Source organism: Lethenteron reissneri, chromosome 27, assembly GCF_015708825.2.
Source record: "Lethenteron reissneri isolate LAM-NWPU_2019-01 chromosome 27, ASM1570882v1, whole genome shotgun sequence".
NCBI classification, from domain to species: Eukaryota; Metazoa; Chordata; class Hyperoartia; order Petromyzontiformes; family Petromyzontidae; genus Lethenteron; species Lethenteron reissneri.
In genome coordinates, this window is record NC_083805.1 from 11,539,244 (window position 1) to 11,563,556 (window position 24,313).

The following is a 24,313-nucleotide window of genomic DNA, read 5'->3' on the forward strand; positions in this document are numbered from 1 at the left end:
TGTCGCGTGGCCTCGCAAGCCCGGCACCACACAGTGACATTCCCAGTCACTACAGATCCGCCAGAGCCTCCATGCATCGTGTTGCAGAAGTATATTTCTTACTTTTTATGCATTCATCTTTTATAAAATAGATTCAGCCTGCACACATTTAGTTATAATGCATAAACTCGTGAATATTTAGTAAACAGTTATACAGTAATGCAAATGAAGGCTGTGATTAATTTAGTGTGTTGCACATTTTTGGTTTTCTACATTGAATCTAAAAAAAGATTTAATTATTGGGAGCAAAATCACATTTCAAACGGTTATATTGCGGTATAAAAGGATGCTGCACTAGTAATAAAAAACAAAATAGCACACAGGTTTCCCTTGTGCGATTTCGCGTGTATGCGTCTAACCTATTTCAGTCCAAAATTCACTATACACTACGTGGATTGAATTTACTCAACATGCGGCTATGCGGTCAGACGTGGTGAGACAGCTTTGTGTGTGTGCACTGTATACGCGACTCGGCAGGCAGCTGTCGCGTGCAGTGAATTGTGGGTTGGGTGACTTGTTGTCTATGTTTCACGATTGCTCTTTTTGTACCATTTCCCTGGAATGCATCTACTGCTTAAAGTGAGGGAAACATGTACTCTGAGAACATATTTTTACATTTTGATTTGCAGAGGTTACATGAGTGAGACATTGTATTGTTATCGTAATTGGAAACCATTACACAATGGTTTCCAATTATGATGCTCTTTTTCAAAGATGTTCAGTGTGAGCGGGTCAGCAGGTAACAACAGCAAACAATTAAAATAACTATAGGAGTGCAAAATAGAGAAAATGGTAAACAAGTCACGAAATATAAATACATAGGAGTCGGATTTTAAAAGGGGTTGCCATTTCAAGTAATGTACACTGCATTTTAATTTGTTCACAGTCCAATGGTTAGCGCACTGCACTTGAACTCCAGATCAACAGTCAACGGTTATTCATCTCAGCGTGGCAGCTGAAAAATGGGCACGTTTCTTATATCCCCCGGGCCTCTGTCCACCTCGCAGCATACAAGGGTACACCAACGTTGGTCGATTGGCAGGTCTCGTGTGATGGAGTAAAGTGGCTCGTGTGGAAGGGTAGTCCAAATATCCTCCAGGGGGGGGGGGGGCTCGAGAGCTCCCTAGTGGAGGCCTTTCTGTTAGCAGTGGCAGAAGCAAGCCATTTCAGGGCTGCACCTAAACCTTTATTAGTATATTACCACAAACCTCACTGTGCTTTTATGCATAGATTACAAACATGCACAACTTATTTCCATTTACATAAATAATTGACCAGATCATCAGCTCACACTTTACACCGCCACCTGCTAATCGACTAACTGTGGTGAAACATTTATATTGCTAGGTGGACAGAGGTGGGGGGTAGTGAAAAAAAGGTTCTCATTATGTCAACTCCTGAGCTGAGAGATCAAACTGGTAACCCTGGATTGCAAATGAAGTGAGCTAACCATATTCTATTTTCGTATATAGTTGATGTAAATGCAGAGCCGCAACTATAATTTCATATTCAGGTGGTCAAGCCAGATAACCAAATCAGGCGTAGTGGAGTGTATTGCTGAAATGTTTCCTTTGTGTGTGTGTGGATCGGGCATTACATCGTTATATGTTGTATGGTCTGTTCTAGATTATCACAGTAGCACACTGGAAAGTTTTTAATTTTCTATTTGTGTATCTGGTATCCTAATGCGAAGACGATAATCTTCATGAAAGATCAAATCCAGGGATATTCTGAGTTTTCGCCAGGTGTTTGTTGTAAGTTATTTTGAACTCCATTCAGGTCTCCAAGCTTCATCGGGATTGAACTTTTATTGCTCAAAGTTAAGCGCATGGGTACAAAAGGGCTTGCATAACTTCAAGCAATGATGCGGGACGTTTTTGAGGTCCTGATGAGTGGGAAGGCTACTGTTTTCTCTCGATTCGCAGGTCTTCCTGGAGGGTTGCGGCAGATGGGTGGGGGAGAGATTTTTGACAGCACGGGTAGCTAAGGTTTTGGGGTTTACTTGAGGATTCCAGTGATATACCGCATTGCAGTGCTCAGTTTGATATCAACAAATCGAGTGACTACTTCTCGTCCATACTGGTGTAATGGTTCGATTGAGGCACTTACACTCGTGTGGAGGCAACACTATTTAACACACCTGCAACACAACTGCAACACACCCTACACATAAGGTGGTGACCTATATTGCGTTTGCCACTTTCTGGACCAGATTGACCCTTGTTTTGGTCTTGGCAGCTCCCTATTTCAGGTGGTCGTGGAAGGGTAGCTTATACTCCAGCTTCACTGGACCGTAGGTTGCAGTGGGGTAATGTCGTAGAGTCTTGCAACAGAAGGCCACTTTCAGAGTATGCTTGGCGCTCCTATTATCAAGATAAAATGCAGTGACTGGTGTTTTGTGGGGATTTGGCTTAAGCCTACATTTTTGGTAATATTCCATGGTTTTTAGGTCATGGTTCAGTGTGGATTTGATCTTGTTGAAAATGACTGCATGCATTTCCACGGCAAGGTCATCTGCGTATACATATTTGCGTGACCTGGTTTGTGGTATGTCGCTCGCCTTCGTACATTGAAAAGCATTGGTACAAGTACTGAACCTTGAGCTAACCATTACAACATGGGAGCCTCCCAACTATTGTTTAAGAAACCACAATAGTTTTTAACTACATAAGATAGAAAGACCCAAAGAATATGAATTCCCTGCAGTCACGAAAGCTTTAAGTCAAGATTTTTAGTCTTTATATCTAAACGTTATCTTTGCATGTTATGCAATGGTGAGGGAGGATGGCTCCTGCCAATGATTGGTTATACTGTCATGTACCTATTGCTCTCAGTTGCACCAAGGTCAGCAACGTGCCCTCTAGCAAAGACACGCAATACTGATGACAGCACCAAAAAGTTGCATACAAAATGCCAATGGACAAGAGGAACGCGTGGATTACAGAGAAAACACGAATAATAAGACGACACGTGACTGTCAAGAAAACCCATTGACTAAAACACATCACAATAAACAATGAGAGACGATGAGGGAAGGCTCGAATGTATTAGTTGAGAAACTGTTGCTAAGAAAATAAATCCTGCACGAAGTTGTGGCAGTTTATAAGATTGAGTGATGAAATCAGGGGACACTTGAGAGTGGAATGATTTACAGGCATGCATGAGTGTGAGGGATGATGGTCGTATAGACGCTCTTATAGCAATGAACTGGAAGATGCCCCTTTTGGTCGTGAATTGAAAAGTTGTAGTGGTGATGATGATTGATGATAATGACAGTGACGACAACAGAACACATTTCAAGTTGCATACTGTCCCCAGATAAGAGCCTTGTTTTAACATAATAGTCGTAGAGGTGTATAGATAACTCGCACAGCAGATATACTCATGATTAATTACTTACATTTCAAATTTTGGTGTCTGCTTAAAGTTGCATCAGATATACATCTCACGTTCACTAAATTCTTATACAAAGGCAACATTTTGCTTTGAAGTGCATTTCTAAAACATTAATCATGGGGATTTTTTCAACCATTAATTAGTCACTTTTATAGTATTTTGAGGTTTTACGAACCGTGTTAGAGATATGTTCTAAACAGTCATGGATGTTGACTTCAATGTCACACGCATTTAATGATTTTGCCTTGTGGAAATTTAATGATAGTGGTTGAAGTTTCTTTTAAACTATTGGTCATTTAAAAAAATAACACAAATTTCGACGAAAATATACTAAACAAATATGAAATATGGTCGATATCACCTTTTAATTTATATTGTTATGTATATAGTGGTCATTTTGATTTATGTGTTTTGAACATTGTGCCCCTTTTAATACTGGCGCTGAAGTAAGCAAGGCATAAAGGGGTGATGCCCTCTAATAAAATGTGTTAGATGTAAAACATTTATTTTTCGTAGAAGTCAGGACAGCCTAGTAAGGACAAGCTTGAATAAAATCTACAACTTTGTTGATCACCACCATCGACAAGCATGGGTATATGTTTAATCTCCACTTTTGCTGTGCCGATCGTCAGAATATTTAATCCACTGCTTATCTATCTACGTTCTTATGTTAAACAGTAAGTATAAAGAAGTTAGTATGCACATCAACAGTTAGTATGTAGATCCGTTTTATTGCATGAGCAAGCATATGACACTGCGATGTATAAATATTACCGGACTTACTTTTGTATTGTTTAGAAGGTGTCTGTCTTTAAATAAGCTGGTACCTCGTTATTAAAGTAAATTAATATAATCATGAGGACAAGAAATTCCCTGGGATTTTTGATATTCAAAAAGCACTAGAAAAAATGTTACTCTACTTACAGTTGTATTTCAAAAATTGTCTGCAATCTGATGTAAATCGGGAAAACTTAATCTGTTATTTGCATTTTAAGAGCAAAAATGAAATTGGCTCGGATCTGACAAATTGTTTAAATAATGAAATATGACCATCTTATTCTACAACCATTTAATTCTGGAAAGCATGGAAACATGTTTTGATTGATGGTATGGAGAAACATGATTAGTATACTTTCAGTTGCATTTTTTTAATAATGTGCAGTCTGATGTCATTCTGAGAAACGTAATCCATGTTTAAAATTTTAAGAGTAACCCTGATATTTTAGCTCAATAACTGAGGAATTATTTAAATTATTAAATATTCCCATCTGATCATACCGAAATAATCTTCTGAAAAAACAGGGGAATTTTATATACGTATAAAAATGCTGAAAATAATGTTCACTCGGTAATTTTAACATATTCGTTTTTATCACGCCACTGTTAAGCAGTACTATAGTGTACATCCTGACTTTTATCTACAGAGGTAATTTTATGAATTGGTGGATCTGTTGTGACTGAGTAATGCAGTTGGATAATACAGGGCTAGAGTCACATTTTCTAGCAATTTCTCTCTCTTGTTGATAATTCAGACTTTGCATATTTTTGACAAACTTCTGACGAAAATATACTTTCATCAACATAAATTATGACCAAAAACAGGCCAAAATTTACCGTACTGCATATAATAATGTTACCCAAACACATATTTACGTATGTATGGTCATTGAAACATAAAGTATGTGCTACACAGATCACCTACCATTCCTGAAGTGTAGAGAACCCAATCTCAATTACTTTCACAGCTTACATCAGTGGCAGGTGATGCCTTAACTGGTCCAAGATTTCCCTCATCCCTCGCTAACCTGCACTGACTAGCACGATGAAGTTGGATCAAACAACCCTTAAATGTGTCGTTAAACCCGACACAGCCAATTAATAAGGTTTGTCACGTAAACAAAACATGCCAATTATTTACTCGTTCAGTACCACCGGTGTTTGCCTGATGAGGCTGGTTGCAGTTACCGGAGAAAACGTGGTACTCAAGTTGTAAATGTTGTGGGTTTACTCATCAAACACACAGGTGTGCTGAACTCGTAACCAATTGGCATGTTTTGTTTACGTGACAAACCTTACTAAAAGGCTGTGTCGGGTGGTCGCAGGATTAACGACACATTTATATTTACACGATCTAACAAAAAAACCCGCATGAAAATAAACAAAAACAAACAAATAAATAAATAAAAGTGAAGAGCGGAAATTTTTTTTATAGTCCGGTCTTAAATCACCGATGGTCACAGCTGGACCAGACGCTAGTTGGCAGTCTGTTCCAGGCCATCTTGGCCAGGGGCGGTTTCTTCATTAGGGCGATTGGGCGACGCACCACCAATGTCATTCAACCACAGAGTCACGCTAGCCGTCACTGTGCCTCTGGATATAGTCCAATCAGCGTCATGCTACGTTCTGTGGAGTACCGCCTCTTTTTGGGCGATTTCCCTCCAGCTCAGAATCGCCCCGAGTGGCCCCATAGACTTACATTCAAAGATGTTTTTTTTCGAACGGGGGCGCTGCAATGCATTCTCTATGGCTTCCGGGAGGGCTCGCCCTAACGTGCTTACGTCATCATACGTGCTTACGTCATCATACGTAAGCACGTTTCATCCAACAATATAATTTGTTGCCACCTAGTGGAATCTTTAATAAAATAAACTTGAGTGGTTTGTTTTAATAGTGAGTATAGAAACAAACAAGATGTATTGTAAGAGTCACTTTATTTTTCATTAATATTAAAGAAGTGAAGTTGCCTTTACATGCTTAAGCTGTTAATTTATCCATTGCATGGGTGGACCTTATCCTTATCAATCATCCAGACATTTGCCCCCCCTGAGAGATTTTGCAGGAGCCGCCACTGATCTTGGCTGCAGATGAACAACTCCATTCTGTCCTCCTCAGTCGAGCGGACGTTATGACAGAGCAGCAGCAGCAGGTCCAGGTCTATAATAGTAGTTGAGTGTGGGTGTCGTGATGGTATAGATGGGTGGATGGCATCGCTCATGTAGGATGGTTTGACCTGTTGTCTTTACTATTAAAGCGAGTCGTGCGACTTTCAACTGGACTTTGTAATGCACTAGCAACCAGTGCAGCTCCTTTATAAGGTCTGAAGAGCTCGTGAGAGGTGGCTCCAAGAGGCAAACGGCTCTGGCTCGGGAGGGTGTTTTGAAGACACCGGAGACGTTTTCTGATGCCAACGAGTTTACTCCGCACAGCAGAGAGTTGCAACAGCTGAGGGGTGTGGCAACTCGACTGCATGGGATCATATTTGCGACATCCTTATCCACGCAATCTCTGATGTGATGTGGAGTTCGGGTCTGTTAGGTGCCTTCCCGGATTAACTCGCTAATATGTGTTCACGTGTACTTCTTCCATCTGCTGGTATTGTGAGATATCATTCTTCCCATGCGATGTTCTGAGTTTTTTTAATTTGTACCACAACCGAAGGGTTCGGGCTTGAAAATACCATCATATATATAAAAGTCAAAATGTATCTGTGGGTTTGTGGCGGGGTTTGTGTGTGGGTTTGTGTGTGGGTTTGTTTGTGCATTCGCGCGCTTGCTAAGGATTTCGCTCTCCAATTGTGGGGTTTACGTTAAATAAAAATAGCCAGGTACCACGCCGTAAGCCCTGCCGTGAGCAAGCGCTATTTCCTTTTTCACATCCGTCAACTTTTAATTAGTTTAAATTAGCGATTTATTTATGACGCGTGCACGACCATACCAATGCAAGCGCCTATGGTGGGGGGGACGGCCCATGCCAAGTCGCACGCCTTCGGTGGGAGTGATGGGGGCATTTTTTTCGCATAAAAAAATCCTATAAAAATACACTAAATGCTCAGGTAAATTCTTCACTGTGTCAAGTCCCCCCACCGCGATGCGTGCAGTTATGACTATACAGTCGGTAGATGCTACCGCTATAGGCCGTAGATATTACTGCAGAGCGGCTGGGGAGATCGTGGCTGGGGGGGGGGGGGGATCAGGGGTAGCAGCCCAGCCACAGCCTGCCAAGGTGCCACCTCGGCCGGCTGGACAAGTTAGGCGAGGCCGGAGGTTTTGCATGGGACTAGGCCTCACCACGCCACTCTTTCAGGTGAGTACTTTGTGCTATAGAGTCGATAAATACTGCTATAGAGGCAGCATGTACTACTGTAGTGATAGCAGGTACCACCACAGTCGGTATGCATTGCTGTAATCATACCAGGTACCACCACAGTTAGTATGTACTGCTGTAATCATAGCAGGTATCACCACAGTCGGTATGCACTCCTGTAATCATAGCAGGTACCACCACAGTCAGTACGCACTGCTGTTGGATTTTTAAGAGTAGTTTTGAAATATTTTTTTGGCCCAGGCAACGCTGGATATATAAGCTAGTGCTACATCAATTCCTGTTCCCAGGGTTAAACGGCTGAGAGGGAACACGAGTAGTGTTGCACACACATCACTCATATGAACACGTGTAAACACATTTACCACACTGAAGTACATTCTATTGTTCATTTAATATATTAGTTGTTGTTTACATGTCAGCGTAAAATATTACATGTTTGTTACATGTAGTAAACACAATATATGAAGTAATTCGACTCTATTTTCTGGGGTATATATATTACATAATTTGAAATACGATGCTATTAATAATTTAGTTATACAATATAAGCAGTTTTATAGCATTATATATACTGTAGCACTTACTATACGTGTACAGGATATAGGCAAAGTGAATTCCTACTTACATGTCCTTCCAGGCGGTGCTGATCTTTTTCTTACAGTCCTAAGTAAGTGGTGCAAATTCCCAATTCTTCTGGCGGGGGTGAATCGATCCAAAAGAAAAACATTTTTGACATCTCCACAATATGAAACTTATTTTTCAGAATCAGAATTTTGACTTAGACTGGAGGAATCCGATGAGCTCAGAAACGCTTTTTCACAGATGTCCAGTAGTCTGTTTTTGATCAACTCCAGAGGAATCATTGTCTGATTACACCCCCAACCAGGATACGAACTCACCACCTTCCAATTGTGGGCTGTTTACTCTACCGGTAAAGGTGCAGCCCTGCAATTGCTTACTCATGCCACTGCTGGCAGAAGGGCCTACAAGAGACAGCTCTAAAAAAGTCCCTTCAAAGGACATATGGCCTACTCTCCTACACTGGACAGACATCTTGGAAGAGATGGGAATCCCACATATACATAGTGTCCTTCTAAATAAGAGGCTGTAAACCTTGCAAGATCTTGGGCACAAGAACGGTTTGGGTGCCTTTATACTGTACAGCTCTCCGATGTGTTTTTGGTTATAACCCGTATTGTTCGGCATCAAGAATGACATTTTACTCCAGATTTTGGTAGCATCTTCATGCATTACAACCCGGAAACACATGGGACAGCTGTGTGGCATATGACCACAGAAAACTATTTTGCACTGATTCGTTTGTTCGTTTCTCAGTCCGCTTGTCCTGGTGAAGGTTGCAGCGGCAGAATGTTAAGAAGGGTGGTTCAGACCTCTCTTTTCCTGGCGACAGATTCTAGTTCTTCCTCGGGATTTCCCAGGCGTTCCCAGGTCAACCGAGCGACATAGTCCCACCAGCGTGTCCTGGGCCAGCCCCGGCGTCTTCGCCCAGTGGGACGTTCAGGGAGAGTTTACCGGGAGGCATCTTTACCAGGTGCCTGAACCACCTCAACTGGCTCCTCTCAATCCAGAGGAGCAGTGGCTCGACTCTGAGGCTCTCCCGGATTACCAAGCTCCTCACCCGACCACGGAAAGTGAGCCCAGCAACTCTATGGAGAAATCTCATTTCGGTCCCTTAATCGCCATACCGATCCGCCGGCCGATCTCTCCCTCCCACTTACTCGTGAAAGAGACCTTAAGGTACTTAAGCTCCTCCACTAAGGGCAGCTGTTCCCCCCTTACCTGGAGAGAACAATCCACCATCTCCCGGGAGTGAACCATAACCTCAAATTTGGAGGTGCTGATCCTCATCCCAGTCGCTTCACACTCGGCATCAAGCCGTTTAAGTGCATGCTGGAGGTCACAGACTGATGAGGCAAAGAGGATAACGTCATCTGCAAAATACAGCGATGCTACCTCCATGCCCCCATACTGGATACTCTCCATACTTCGGCTGTGCCTTGATATCCTGTTCATGAAAATCACAAACAGGAGTGGAGATAAGACGCACCCTTGGTGGAGTCCAACACCAACAATGAATGACTTTGATTTAACACCAAGAATACGGACACAGCTCTCACTTCGGAAATAGAGGGATTGGATATCCCACAAAAGCGGCACCGGTACATCATACTCCTGTAACACCTTCCACAAGACATTGCAGAGAACACAGTTATATGCTTCTACATGTCTACAAAGCAGAGCTAGATTGGAGAAGCATACTCCTATGACCCTTGACATATCTGTGAGAAGGAAAAGAGCTGGTCATGACAGAATCTACATTGTTCCTCCTGAATGTGAGGCTCGAACATTGAGCGGAGCCTCCTCTCCAGGACTCAGGATGCTGAGGAGTGTGATTCTTCTGTAGTTGGAGCACACCCTCTGGTCCCATTTTTTTTTATGAGAACTACATCCTCAGTTTGCCAATCCAGAGACACTGTTCCCGCCTTCCATGCAACATTGCAGAGGCGTGTTAACCATGACACTTCTACACTGTCCAGCGCTTTCAACAACTTTGGCCAAATCTTGTCCACTGCAGGAGGTTTGACCCTATGAAGGCCCTTGACCATTGCAGTGACTTCAGCAGCCGTGATTGAACCAACCCCCCCAGCTGTTTCCAGGGCTGCCTCCTGACAGGACGGCATGTCCACTGGGTTGACGAGCTCTTCAAAGTGTTCCTTCCACCTTTCGACTATCTCCTTAATTGAGGTCAATGTTACGCTTTTTCTGAAAACAGCCTGGGCAATGTCCTGTCGACCCCTCCTAAGGTGTTGGATGGTTTGCCAGAACATATTTGAGGCTTTAACACGTAGGCTTTCGCAACCAATATCATCCATAATAGAAGTTTTTTGGGTTAGATCGCGTAAATATATAAAAGTGTCGTTAAAACCTGCCACCACCCGACACAGCCAACTAGTAAAGGTTGTCACATAAACAGAACATGCCAATTCGCCCTTGTTGGCATGCGTGTTCGGCAAATATGACGAATGATCAGCACGAGACTAAAAGAACGTCAGAGAAATATTAAATTCTCCCAAATACAACTGTCAGCAGTAGCAGAACAAGCGTGCCAACAAGGACACTCAATTGATTTTGATAATGTTTAAGTTCTGAGCAAAACTAGTGACTACTGGCCAAGACTAATTAGAGAATCTATTGAAATTGAAAGAAATGAAAATAATTTTAACCGTTCTGATAGCTTCCGCCTTAGTGCTGCGTGGAAGCAAATAATCAAATAATACATTATTTAAATGCATGCCTATAATGGGCAGCATACTTCAATAGGTATTACCGTTGGTACGGCTATTTGAATACACACAATAGACAGGAAGGACAGATCAAAGGACTTGCATAATGCACATGCATAATGTACGTTGACTCAGTAATCCCCCCCCCCCCCCCCGCACTTGGTGCAAGAGCGCAGAAGCGTGGTCACCACATCTATGCTTCTATATAAGGAACGAAACAGTAAGACTTCTCCACAAATCTGGCTGTCGATTGATGAAGCTAGTTGTAATTACTGGCGAAACGTTGTACTCAGATTGTAAATGTTGTGGCTTGGTGGGTGTGCTGTACTAGTGACGAATTGGCATGTTCTGTTTACATGACAACCCTTACTAGTTGGCTGTGTCAGGTGGTGATGGGTTTTAACGACACTTTTATATATTTATGCGATCTAACCCAAAAAAAACCTCTTATGGATCTTTGAGGCTTCCTGGGAGTCCCTCTCCAAGGCATCTCCAAACTCTTCCCATGCCCGGGCTTTCACTTCAGTGACTGCTGCAGCTGCCGCCCTCTTGGCAAGCTGGTACCTCTCAATCGAGTCGTAAGACCTTTTTCCGAGTATAGCTCGGAAAGCCTCCTTCTTCAACTTGAGAGCTTCCCTCACTACTGGTGTTCACCAGCAGCTCCTAGGGTTGCTGCCATGACAGGAACCAACTGCCTTCAGGCCACAACTTTTCGCAGCTGCATCCACAATCAAGGTCCTGAACATCGTCCACTCGGACTCAATGTCCACAACTTCCCTATCGGAGTATAGGTGAAGTGTTCCTGGAGGAGGAAGTTGAAAACTTTCTGCACTGGGTCTTCCACCAGACATTCCCAGAAAACCCATACAATTTGTTTGGGCCTTCCATGTCTATCTGGTCAGTGTCCCAAGCGCCGGATCCAACTTACCACCAAGTAGTGATCAGTTGACAGCTCTGCCCCTCTCTTCACCAAAGTACCCATAACATATGCCTTAGGTCCGATGATACAACTATAAAGTCAATCATTGATCTTCGGCCCAAGGTGCTCTGGTACCAACTACACTTATGAGCATCATTGTGTTCGAACATGGTGTTTGTTATTGACATTCCGTGACTCGTGCAGAAATCCATTAACATCTCACATTCGGATTCAGATCAGGGGGGACATTCCTCCCAATCACGCCACTCCAGGTATCTCAATCATTTTCCACGTGAGCATTGAAGTCGCCAAGTAAGACTGTCAAGCACTGCATCCACTGTCTCCAAGAAGGTAGAATACTCTCAACTGCTGTTTGGTGCATAAGCACAGACAACAGTCAGAGTTTTCCTTTCTGAGACGAGAAGTCTCATTTGAGGCGACCCTGTCATCCACTGGGACAAACTCCAACTGCACAGTACCCAGCCAGAGGCTTGTGAGTACCCCCACACCCACCCGGGGTCTCTCAGCAGGGGTTACTCCAGATCGAGAAGTTTGGTTCCAGTGCCAATGCTGTGTGTGGAGGTGAGACCGACTATATCTAGTCAATGCCTTTCCACCTCCACCAGCTCTGGTTTCTACCCCCCCTCCAAGTGACGTGACATTCCATGTCCTAATAGCTAGTGTCTATCGCCAAGGTCCATTCCATCCCTCTCAATGCCATACCGGAATCGCACCCACCCTGACCCTTCCTCCTGCGGATGGTGGGTCCACAGGACAATTTTTGTACTGATAGCACCGGAAATAGCATCACATGAGCACTTAAGTCGACACATTAGAACGACACAAATAGCATTGGAATTCTTGGTAAATGCTGCACGTGTCAGAAGACCCAGCGATTGCCAATTGCCACCATCCCTGCCACAGATAGCAGCCACTGTCCCTGACACAGAAATTGCTTATACTGCTCCCAGCTCCGTCTGGATTGCTCACTGCAAACAGTGGCTTTAGTAGTGTCCTGCGGCACTCAAGTAAGGTGTGGGCTGTCCACCATTCTCCAAGTGCCTGATCTGTCTCTCAGTTCCCAAACCAACTACCAAGCCATTCATTGAAAACGTCACTGCTTCAATAGCACACTCTGCACCGGTTTTGACATTTAGTGTATCATGTGCAGAATCCAGCATACTGATAAAATTATGCATTCCCAGGAGGCCGTATGACTGATGGAATGTATAATACAATGCTCATATTTTTAATGTGGTGGGGCAGATATGGGAATTTGGCATATTACCTGCTTATTGGGTGGCAGTGTGGTGCAGTGGTATCACCTGTGCCTGACTTAGGTGCCTTTATGCGTGGAGTTTGTATTTTCTCCCCCTGCTTTGCATCAGTTTTCTCTAGTTTTTTCAGTTTTTTCCCATAGCTGAAAAAACATACAACGTAACTGGTACTGGTCAAACATCTCAATGCTGACAAATTACCTGGAAATAACTCAATTGGGATTACACACAACAACGTGAGCTCCTCCTGTGGAAAAAACAAAATTGTCAGGATTCTCATGAAAATAAATCACGAGACTCAGTCTTGCCTTCCTAAATAAACACGCACAATAGTAATAATCTGAAATATATTATATTTTCTACAAGGACGCTAATTATTATTTTGTGTCGTCATTGACAGGGTGTGTGCTGGTTACAATTTGATTAGTTTATTTGTGGCCATCACTGTGTCATACCCTTGCAATTAATAATCGATTGTTTACTTGGCCATTGCAGGCTATATTTGAAAATATGAATATCTGGTATGGTGACGATATTAAAACATGATAAAGTAACATGCTACAACGTAATTTTATGAGGATAAGATTTGTACAATACAATTAATGAAAACAATGTAACTAAAAGGAAACCACAGGTGTTATTCTGGAATAAAGTACGCTTCAATATATTTTCACAAACCAATTTCCAAACTTGATTAGATGGCATTTACTGCACATTTTAACCCACATTTAATCTCACATTTCCGCCATTTTCTAACTCTGTGGGTGAATGGCACGATGGCACTCTACCAAATAAGCTCTTTTGTTCAGCCACCAGTGACATGCTGACTGATTGGTGTATTGGTTAATGGCTTTTATCCAGCTCTTATTGAAAGACAGCACAATGTTCGGATGCTTTTTATTCATCACGTTAATGGACACTGGTAATAAATAGTTACCAGAACAAGGCTTTCAGTGCTGAACACATGAAATGCAAAGTACCTGCACATTAACTTAAAAGCAACAGCCATAATTCCTACCTCTGCTGTATGGCTTGTTTGTGAACACACATTGGATATTACTGCACTGTCATTCATAAAAGTGCTTTCTGAAGCTTATATCAAAAACATGGCTGAAATTGTATGATTTGAGCCATGATTTTCATGTTTTTTCTAGAAAATACCAACCCACGCTATGTCAGTTATGGAGGTGTTTGACCATACTTCACTGAGGTGGGAGGTGGGAGGTGGGTGGCAGGTTGGGTCGAAGGTAGGGTCAGTTCACAAATGACTCACCACTGATGTTAGCCATGGACAGAAATTGAACTTGTACCACTGGGCTAAAAGCTCAGTGGGCTGCACCTCCACTTTACTGTGACTTTTCTCTTGACTGAATCTTACTGCTCAAGTTGGTAACTGTTACTGATCGTGAGATTAATCTTTCAGGCCCTGAATTGACCAAGATTATACTTGTTTGCCATGAAATTGCTGATTTGTCCGTGCAAACCCAAAGCTCAAAATAATTGTAGTACAATTAATGAACATGGCAAATGTTTCAGTGGCAGAATAGAAAATTATCCACTATTGCAATATAATATATTGCCATTCCTGAGTGGGCGAGAGTGCTTTTCAGGCCAACAGAATGGGAGGGAAATAAACCCGTTCAACATACATATGCCAACTAATCATAATTCACAGGCATGGCAATCGGATTCCGCGAAGGTATCGTCATATGATGGAGAAAACTCTACTTGCAGTCGACCAATCAGGCTCCAGTTTATCTTACACACACCTGCGCAAAGTAGCTGTGCATTAATTTAAAAGTAACAGCGATACTTCCTACCTCTGCTGCACACCTATGTGTGTATGTGTACGCACATACAGTGATGTAGTGGTGAGCATGCTGTGCTACAAACCCGGTGACCCAAGTTCGATTCCCGTGCACAGCCATTGCCAGTGACGATTACACTGGTCTACAGCCAAAATGCTTCTGAAATAAATATAGTGCAACTTTACTAATTCTGGGTCACTGATAATGAAAATGATGCTTAAAATGTTGTATTGGCTCTAGTTTTAAGTTATGCTACTGGATCAGTATATATGACCCTTGACTTTGGAATGGCGGAGGATAAGTGAGTTATAAAGGGTAGGGATATAAATTTAAAATAGAAATGACTAAAATACACCTTTGCCTGGATCTATTAATAAATCTATGATTGGGTTTGCACAGTACTTGCTTTTTGAGCAAAACAATGAGTGATGCAATCAGAACCTGTTATTGCATCATACATGATATGAATTGCATCATGTTATTCCTAGACATCATGGATGATGCAATCATAACTAGGCTTACATCCCTCCACTGAACAAATTGCCCATATCCGCTCTAGAAATCATACAGTGTCATGCTCTCTTATTTGTCAGCCTTTGATTGTGCAAAGGGACACATTTATATTTAGCAAAGGTAAGCAAAGGTGCCTCATACGTGTGCGAACAAAGCAGATACTTCTGCTATGTTTGTGGTGAAGTAACTTTTGCATCACAAAAGTGCACTATGGTTAAGAAATCCTATTACCTTCATTTTGGCTGCAAAATTGTAGATCAGGACAAGACGTGAGCCCCACACATATGCTGCAACATTTGTGCAACAAATCTTCACCAGTGGTTGAAAAGGAAATCTATGCCTTTTGCAGTGCCAATGATTTGTAGAGAGCCAACAGATCATATCAGCAATTGTAACTTCTGCATGGTGCCTCCAGTTGGAAAAGGTGTGTCAAAGAAGAAAAAGTGGTCTGTGCATTATCCAAGCATTCCATCAGCTATATGCTCAGTACCCCTCGGAGAAGGACTTTTGGTTCCTGATGCACCAGAATCATTCTCACTTGAGTCAGACGAGGAAGAGGATGAAACTTCTGGTCCTGAACCATCAAGATCACATGACCCAGATTTTCTCTCATCCTCCTCCTCCGAATCACACCTCATAACACAAGGTGAACTAAAAGACCTTGTCAGGGATTTTGAACTACCCAAGAGTAAGGCAGAGCTGTTGGGCTCCAGACTGCAGCAGTGGAATCTCCTGGCAGGTGATGTTAGGGTTTTCATGTTCCGTGACCGTCAAAAGGATCTTGTCCCATTCTTCTTCATGGAAGGTGATCTTGTAGCCTGCAACAAAATCGATGGTGTGATGGCAGCCCTCAACATCGTTCACGATCCAGATAAGTGGAGACTGTGGATTGATTCGTCAAAGATGAGTCTTAAAGCTGTTTTGCTGCTTAATGGCAATTTTTGCCATCAATTCCAGTTGGTCATGCAGTCCATATGAAGGAAACCTATGACAACATGAAACAACGTTTGAGGTGCATTAACTATAACCAACATCAATGGCAGCTTTGTGGCGATTTGAAGGTTGTAGCTCTCTTGCTTGGTCTGCAGACTGGATACACAAAGTACTGCTGTTTTCTCTGCGAATGGGATAGTCGTGCGACTGGATTCCCACTACATCAAGATAGATTGGCCACTCCGACAGTCATTGGAGCCTAGTAGGAAACGTGTTTAGCATCCACCACTTATTGAATCAAGAAAGATTTTGTTACCACCCTTTACACATCAAGCTGGGTCTGATGAATAACTTTGTTAAAGCCATGGACAAAACACAAGCAGGTTTCAAGTACCTCCGTGGATAATTTCCAAGGTTAAGTGAAGCTAAGATAAAGAAAGGTGTATATGTTGATCATCAGATTCGTGAACTTCTTCGAGATGATGCATTTTACATTGCACTGCGTGGCAGGGGTAAAAGACGGCATGGAAAGCCTTCCAGTTAGTGGCAACACATTTTCTCAGAAACAACAAGGCAGACAACTACAGTGAGTTGGTGGAAAACCTCAAGGTATACAAAGGTCTTGGTTGCAACATATAATTAATCAAAATGTGTGCAAGAGATAAAAAAAATTGTTCAAAATTACTTTTTATCTAAACATATCGGTGTCTTGCTCTATTTGAAGATAGTAACTAATGTTTGGATAAGCAGAGTCCCGTCACTTTGAGCAATGCTAACACCCTCGAAACATTTAATATTCATGGGCTTCAACAGCATAATTCATATATTAGGATTAGGCATTGGTCAAAAAAATTAAACACCACAAACAGGCTGTATGGATAACTGTATTGCTATAATAAAACAAACTACAATTAATAGTATATTGTAAAAAATAATATGGGAGCTGTACAAATAATGTATCCACCTCATAAATGATTATAGTGACAGACATACAATGGTATGGACTCAAATTACATAAATAGTTTAACTACAAAATAAAGTACTGTTTGCACTTTCGACCAATTTTTTCGGTAATTCAAATACGTGTTAAAATGTGAAGATAATTATATTTATCGACTCACAGTTCATAAATGTACACAATGACAATTGTGAGTGAGTACGAGCGAATGTATTTACAAATGTTTATTTTATTGCCATGATATGTTTAAGTATAGCAGTATGTGTGGCACATCAACTTTCATTGATTAAAAAATTATTGTTCCCTGACCTATCCTCATTCTACAGAGGTGACAGGTGGTTCAAACCTTAATGAAGGTTCTGATTCTACTTGCAGATTGAATGGCCATGGTGACAAGATGTTAACTACCTCGCATGGAGGTCGAGGGTTCGATCCCGACCCTTATGATGCCTGTATATTTGGAGTTTGCATGTTCTCTAAGCACGCATTGAGAGCATTTGGCTGCTATAAATTTCCACATAAGCCACTTCGTTGAGCTATAATTTGTGGCCAGATCACTTTTGAAAAAGAGCTATATAGCTAATTGGGCCTTACCTGGTAAAATAAAAAAAAATAGCAACTCATTTTAATATGCACTGAAAGCACTCTGTTGTCACTCAATGACATCAATTTAAGTCTTCACATGAAAGTCAGGAAAGAGCATGTATACAGTTTTTATTTTATTTCCTGTACCATTGTACACTTGAAAGCAATCTCCCTCAGTTGTTTAGCCTTGGGCACAAGATATCATACATCGGAGAGTGAATAACAGTGGATGATTATTTCCACTTGTTTTTAAACAATATTTCTGAACACCAATTTGAGTTTTCAAACAACACACATAAATGTGCAGAAAGCACACACCCTTTGTGCATGGGCAAAAACTATCAGCATTTCCTGAAGAAGTGCATTGTGGTCCTCTTATATTTAAGTAACCGTAAAAAATAAATGTTAGCAAATGTAAATGAATGACAGACAGCAGTGATACAGTGTACAACTATTAAATGGTTATGTGCTTATTAAGACCCAACAGCAATTTAGGAAGGTTTGTCACATAAACACAATTCTGGCTAATCGCCTGATGAAGCTGGTTGTAATCACCAGCGAAACGTTATAATCAAATTGTAAATGTTGTGGGATTACTCTCCAACGCACCAGTGTGCTAAAGTAGTAACTCATTGGCACTTTTATTTACGTAACAAACCTTACTAATTGGCTGTGGTGGGTGTTGGCAGGTTTAACGATACATTCATATGTATATGATGCAACTATTTTTTTGCATTATTATGGAACCATTTATGACTTTGCTACTTTTCAAATTTTCGTGCTTTTTAAAGGTTATTTAAAAGAAAACATTTCTGTGAATACAGTTATACGATCTAAATGAAAACACTCCTTGTACTTGGACCTCACATCATCCAGCCTAATATTATGATGTAAGCAGGCCTTAAAAAGGTGTCATGTATTATTGTGTTTATAATCATAATTTGGGTTTTAAAACACCTGCATGTAAATGTACAACAAAACATTGAAGTAGAGAAACGACATTTAACTTGTGGTTTGAAAAAGGCAAGAGGAGAGGTTGTATTTATTATATGGACAAAATATTCTACAGAGGGGGCGAAACCACTATATTGTGGAATTTTTTTACTAAGCTTCTGGACAAAAAGAGCAGGTCATCGACAGCAAGAGACATTCGGCAATTGGGGACAGCTGGCTCGAGTTTCAGGCATCTCGGCTGACTGGGGGTGTAAATAGACATTGGTGCGTTGCAGTTCTGTAAAAAAAGCATCGGGTCCGTGTTTTATCATCTATGCAAGGGGCTTGAATGGAGGACATTTGAAAGATCGTACTGGATTCCCAGAGCCGGGCATATTGGGCTGCCCATGCACTTGTTCATTTTGAACTTATCGTTTTTATTATTTTTCAGACCAAAATTGACCCATATTCATATGTAGCAAGTGTGGATTTTGTATTCTCACACCACCCCACAGGAAATGCTTCGCCAACATAAATGACGAATCCAGAGGTCTTTCCAATACCAATAAAACTCCTACCAAAAATTACAACACTCAGCAATCAATACTTACATTTATATGCCCCCAAGTAGCTCTTATGTGGCCATGCACACGCTGACAATTACAGTGCGTGTTACTTAAAAAAGGGGGCCGTTGGGCTATTCGGAAGGTTGGGCAGCCAATAAAATGAGTGTGTGCCAACACATGGGATTTCTAAACTAATAAAATGGGCTGTAACGAAAAACTAATATTACATAGCGGGCCGTTTTCTCATATGGGCCATCCTCATTCTTCCATAAAATTTTCATACCATCACAAATAACTTCCATGTTGAGAATTTTTTTTCCCTTTTATCCTCCACCACAGCCCATTCACGTTGTAGCACAGCCGTATTGTCAGTGAAAAAGGACTGGACGTCGAGCGTTTTCCCTCCTAATCCAGTGAGGCTGCCTTTCACCATTTCAATCTTTTGTGTCTCCAATAAATTCTATTAAATCATAAATATATTTTAATTCTGCTTTGTCAGCTCTTAAAAAAAAGACAGGATGCGAAGGTATTATTCTGTTTTAGTCACAAAAGGAGTACTGCACTGCTGCTCACGTGCTCGTGTTATTACCGTGTGTACAGTCTGTGTGCGCAGCATCGAATCACGGACCTGATTCCTACGTAGGTAGAAAAGCAATTGGCCGCTATTTTCTACAAAATTGGCTGTTTTACCTGAAATCAGTGGAAACTGCCTTTTCTCCATTATGCGATTCAGTCCCGGTGTCTTGTTGACCGGCACGTGCTGTGTGGGTTGTTACAGGTCGTGTGCTGCGGAGCTCTCCGATGTGTTTTTGGGTCATACCGTGCGTTTTTTTTCAGTGCGATGTATGATATTTCGCTTCCACGTGTTTTGAGCTTCGGGATACAACCTGAACAAAAAAAAAACACTTCGTGGAGAGATGTTGAAACCTCGTCTCAATTATTTACAGAACACGCGATCATTCAAGACCATGTGCCATTTACAAATCCACAGTACTATTGAAAAACAGGACCAATTACTGGAATTAATATTTTCTTCGCAACTATATTACCTGTACGACTCATATAATTCCCTTTTGCTTTCTTAGAGATACTGGATACACCTATAAAACATTATTAAAACCTGCTGTTGGTGATTTACGTAATTCCTCATCGCAAAGGCAGATAAATGAAAGTACATGTGTATTTTTGTTTATTAATTTACCAATTTTAAATAATGTATTTTTACGCTAATCCATCCTTGTGATCATCAGGGTCTTATTAAATCATTGAAATGCATCTTGTGCTTTAAGATGTTAACAATGACTTTCTGATTATATAGTGACCCCACTCCAACCTTTCTCGGAGTGAATGTGGACTTTACGCTAACCTTCCACGACCTGGTTCTGAAACTGGCAAGTACAAGCTGCGGAGCATCAGCATCAGTGCTATGAACAGCAACCATGGTCCGTGTGTACTCTGTAGCCAAGTACTGTGCACCAGTATGGACCAGAAGTAGTCACAGTCGACTTGTTGATGTACAACTGAGCACTGCAATGCGGTGTGTCACTGGAACCCTCAAGTCGACCCTGACAACCTGGCTGCCCGTTTTGTCACAAATATTTCCCCCAGCCATCTGCCGATCTGCCGCAATGCAGCAACCCTCCAGGAAGTCCTGTAAATCGAGGAGAAAAGTCGTCTTCTCATTCATCAGAACCTCAATAATGTCCCTCGTCATTGTTTGAAGTCATGCAAGCCAATTCTGACTCGTGCGTTTAAACTTCAACAATGCAAGTAAGACCCCGATGAAGCTATAAAAGCTGAATGGAGTTCAAAATAACTTAAAACAGCTGGTGAAAGGCCCAATGCAAAATATCCCTGGATTTCATCTTCCACAAAGCTCATGGTCCACCCTAAACCGCATCCGCACAAACCATGGCAGATGCAGAAATGTGATGCACAAATGTAAAATTAAAGACTCTCCAGTGTGCGAATGTGGTCATCCAGACCAGACCATACAACATATAACGATACAATGCTCGATCCACAAATATGAATAAGACATAACAGCGATACACTCTGCTGCTCCTGACGCGGTCGTCTGACTTGACCACCTGAATTTGAAATTGTAGTTGTTGCTCTGCATCTACATTTGCAAATTAAAGGAAGAAGACTTTTTATGTCATTGTAAAAACCTGTTTAAGAATAAATCCATTCAAATATTAGTGGGAATTTTTTTGCAATTATTTGCAAGTGTATAATCAAGCATGCTCTACAATATGTCTCTATGTGAACTCTATGACCATGTGAGAGGCCACTAAAACCTAAGTCTCTTTTGAACATTGCACATATGTGCCAATTGTTTAATATAAGATATTATTCATTAATAGACATGTTTTCTATACATTTCTATGTAGGTGTTCAAATGTCAGAATACCATGAATTTTCATTGGGATTGACAACTGCCGCAGTAGAAAAAATAGTTGCATTTTTAATAGCATAACGCTGGAAGCAATGCCACTGGCATGTTGAATATGTATCTGTGTGTGTCTCAGCCTTAATAGGTGACCACGGCATTTACCCCACTCGTCTGTACGGTTATATGGGGGATATTTGTCTTTGTATCTGTGAGTGTTGTGGTAAGCACTGGTACAGTGGGTGAATACCAAAATCCGAGCAAAACTAAAATAATATGAACCCATTGTTTCCATCAATAAAAACATGGTATTTATTTTTGTCCAGTGCATATTCTAGGCCTACTTAGTTACAAATTAGCAACTGCTGCATTGTGTGAAAACACGCAACCTTCTTTGCGTGCTGTGCCGCCTTTCAAACGGTGCTTGTGCCGTTAACATATACCGCTTACATATACCGCTAAATAGGACATATTTGTATTTTTGTGTACTCTATGCAGTTTAGGAAATCACTGTACTGAAATAAATAATAAAACCGTACTGCAATATATGCCTTATTATTGCTGCAAAATTATAAGTGGTAGGCTCAGAGAGCATTTCTTAGGTGAGAACAGTCACCTGGTATTGAATGTGCTGTGCACATTTCAGATGTTGCCAAGTTTACATTTTGCCTCAGTAGCAGACCAATACGTTTGAAACTGCTTAAACAAAACTTAAATATTTCATAAAGTGTGATTTAACTTTTTTTTATGGTACTGTGCGTACATATATTCGCCTGCTCCTCCGTACCAGGTGCAACATATAGTGTTGGTGACAGACTCTAACCCGGTGGACCCGGCATGTTTCCACTGAATGGTGGGGGTTTTGCTTGCTTGTCCATCTGTTTCATATTCCCCAGATATGGCCATGTTTGCTTTGCAGAGAAGAAAGCCCAGAATTGTAATGCAAAGGGTAACTCACATGAGGTCACGTTTGCATGAGAAGCTGATGAGACCTGCAAGTATTTAGTTTTGTCTTATGAAGAAAATGTCATATCCAGCGGTTGATCAGAAGAGCGATCGAAAACTCGTTCGACATGCTGATGAGAGATTGTGCAGTCTACAATTAGTATTCCACGCACATATGATTGGGGTTGAGTGGTGGTGCAATGGTTCACGTGCTATGTCTTTGAATCCAGCAACATGAGTTTGATTCCTTGCTGCGGATAACATCAGTGGCAAGTGCGAACAGAACCAGTCATACCCTCTTCTCCTTCACCAATCCACACTATCTTAGGTTATTACTTCTCAATTGAACCATTTCTTCACTGGAATATAACACACATGTATATTTCTCCACCGTATGGGTAGGTTGTGGGATTTGAGAGATATTTGTAGGATACAGCAAAGCGTCAAAGGCATAAACTCTGTCTCTAAAGACATGGGAATTCATGAGCCCTTTTTACAATATGCATAATGTATGTTGAGTTCACATCCAATAAAACATATGCTTGTTTTTAACAGCGATGTTTCTTTATATGTGCCTTGAAGTGTCTGTGTTAGTACATTTTACGTCACCTCTGAGTTATCAAATGGCATTCATATTGCAGTGTTTCAATTGTTACAGTGCGAAATGGTATTGTGAAGATTTGTAATCCACTAGCTTTTGAAGCTTGCTACAACAAAATTACCCTTTATAAGAAAAATAACCCAAATGGAGGCGACTCTACGGTTAAATATTTTCCTGTCTTCTTTTAAATAGGTGTTGTATTGTTTAATTGCAATCAGTGAAAGGCAGGCACACGCATGGCATGGCTAAAATCAAAATTCAAGAATATTGAGGTGAATTATAACTCCGTTTAGAGTTTGTGTGCTGTATATCACAAAATGCCTTTAAATATGAACGAAATATAACACTTTATTCCATGTTTATTGTTGCCCTCAGGTTTAAAGCAAAGAAAGGAATCTCTGTGCTCTCAATACATCCCAGTAATCCCATGGTGTGGGATGTAATGTCAGATATCAATCGAGGTGCCAAACACACGTTTGCTACGATAGAGGTCGTCAAGAAGAGAGGCACAGTCAGGTAAGCTTTATTTTTGTTTTAAACTCAAGGGCATTGGTTTCAAAATGTTTACCAATATATAACAACCAAACGTATGTTAACTTTCATGTATATGTACGACTGCAATTGCATTCACTGTAGCTGTAACAGGTGTATATAACAAAAAAAGCCTGTGCAAACAGCTTGTGAATTGGTATTTTTCACACGTATATCAATGTTGCATAATACTGTACAGTTTATAAAAAAGATATGCCTTATGTTAGTATCGTGCCTGTGAAAATGAAAATGAAATGGTGTATAATGTGACACTAGTAGTAAAATGTGTAGCAACTCAAGTTAAACCAGGAAAAATAAATCTGCCGATTGGTTTTTGGGTACTTTGTGATGGAAACATACGTACCATTGGCAGCCTACTCGGTGTCGGGTCATGAAATTAAAGTGCAGCAGGTCCTTTAGAAAGCACTGCAGTACTCTAATTAGTGGGTCTCTACATAGAAAGCTAATTGCCTTTAATGCATTACAATAGAGTGAACCTAAAAGTCAT

General features: G+C 41.1%; 1 protein-coding gene across 1 annotated transcript in view; it reads left to right on the forward strand.

Annotated features, from left to right (window-relative positions):
- The window catches only part of LOC133348561 (transmembrane protein 132E-like), a 412,755-nt gene that overhangs the window by 158,400 nt on the left and 230,042 nt on the right, over positions 1–24,313 (forward strand). Inside the window, exon 3 of the mRNA XM_061561444.1 lies at positions 23,650–23,790. Coding sequence (XP_061417428.1) covers positions 23,650–23,790 — 141 coding nt within the window. The remainder of the gene's footprint in view (positions 1–23,649; positions 23,791–24,313) is intronic.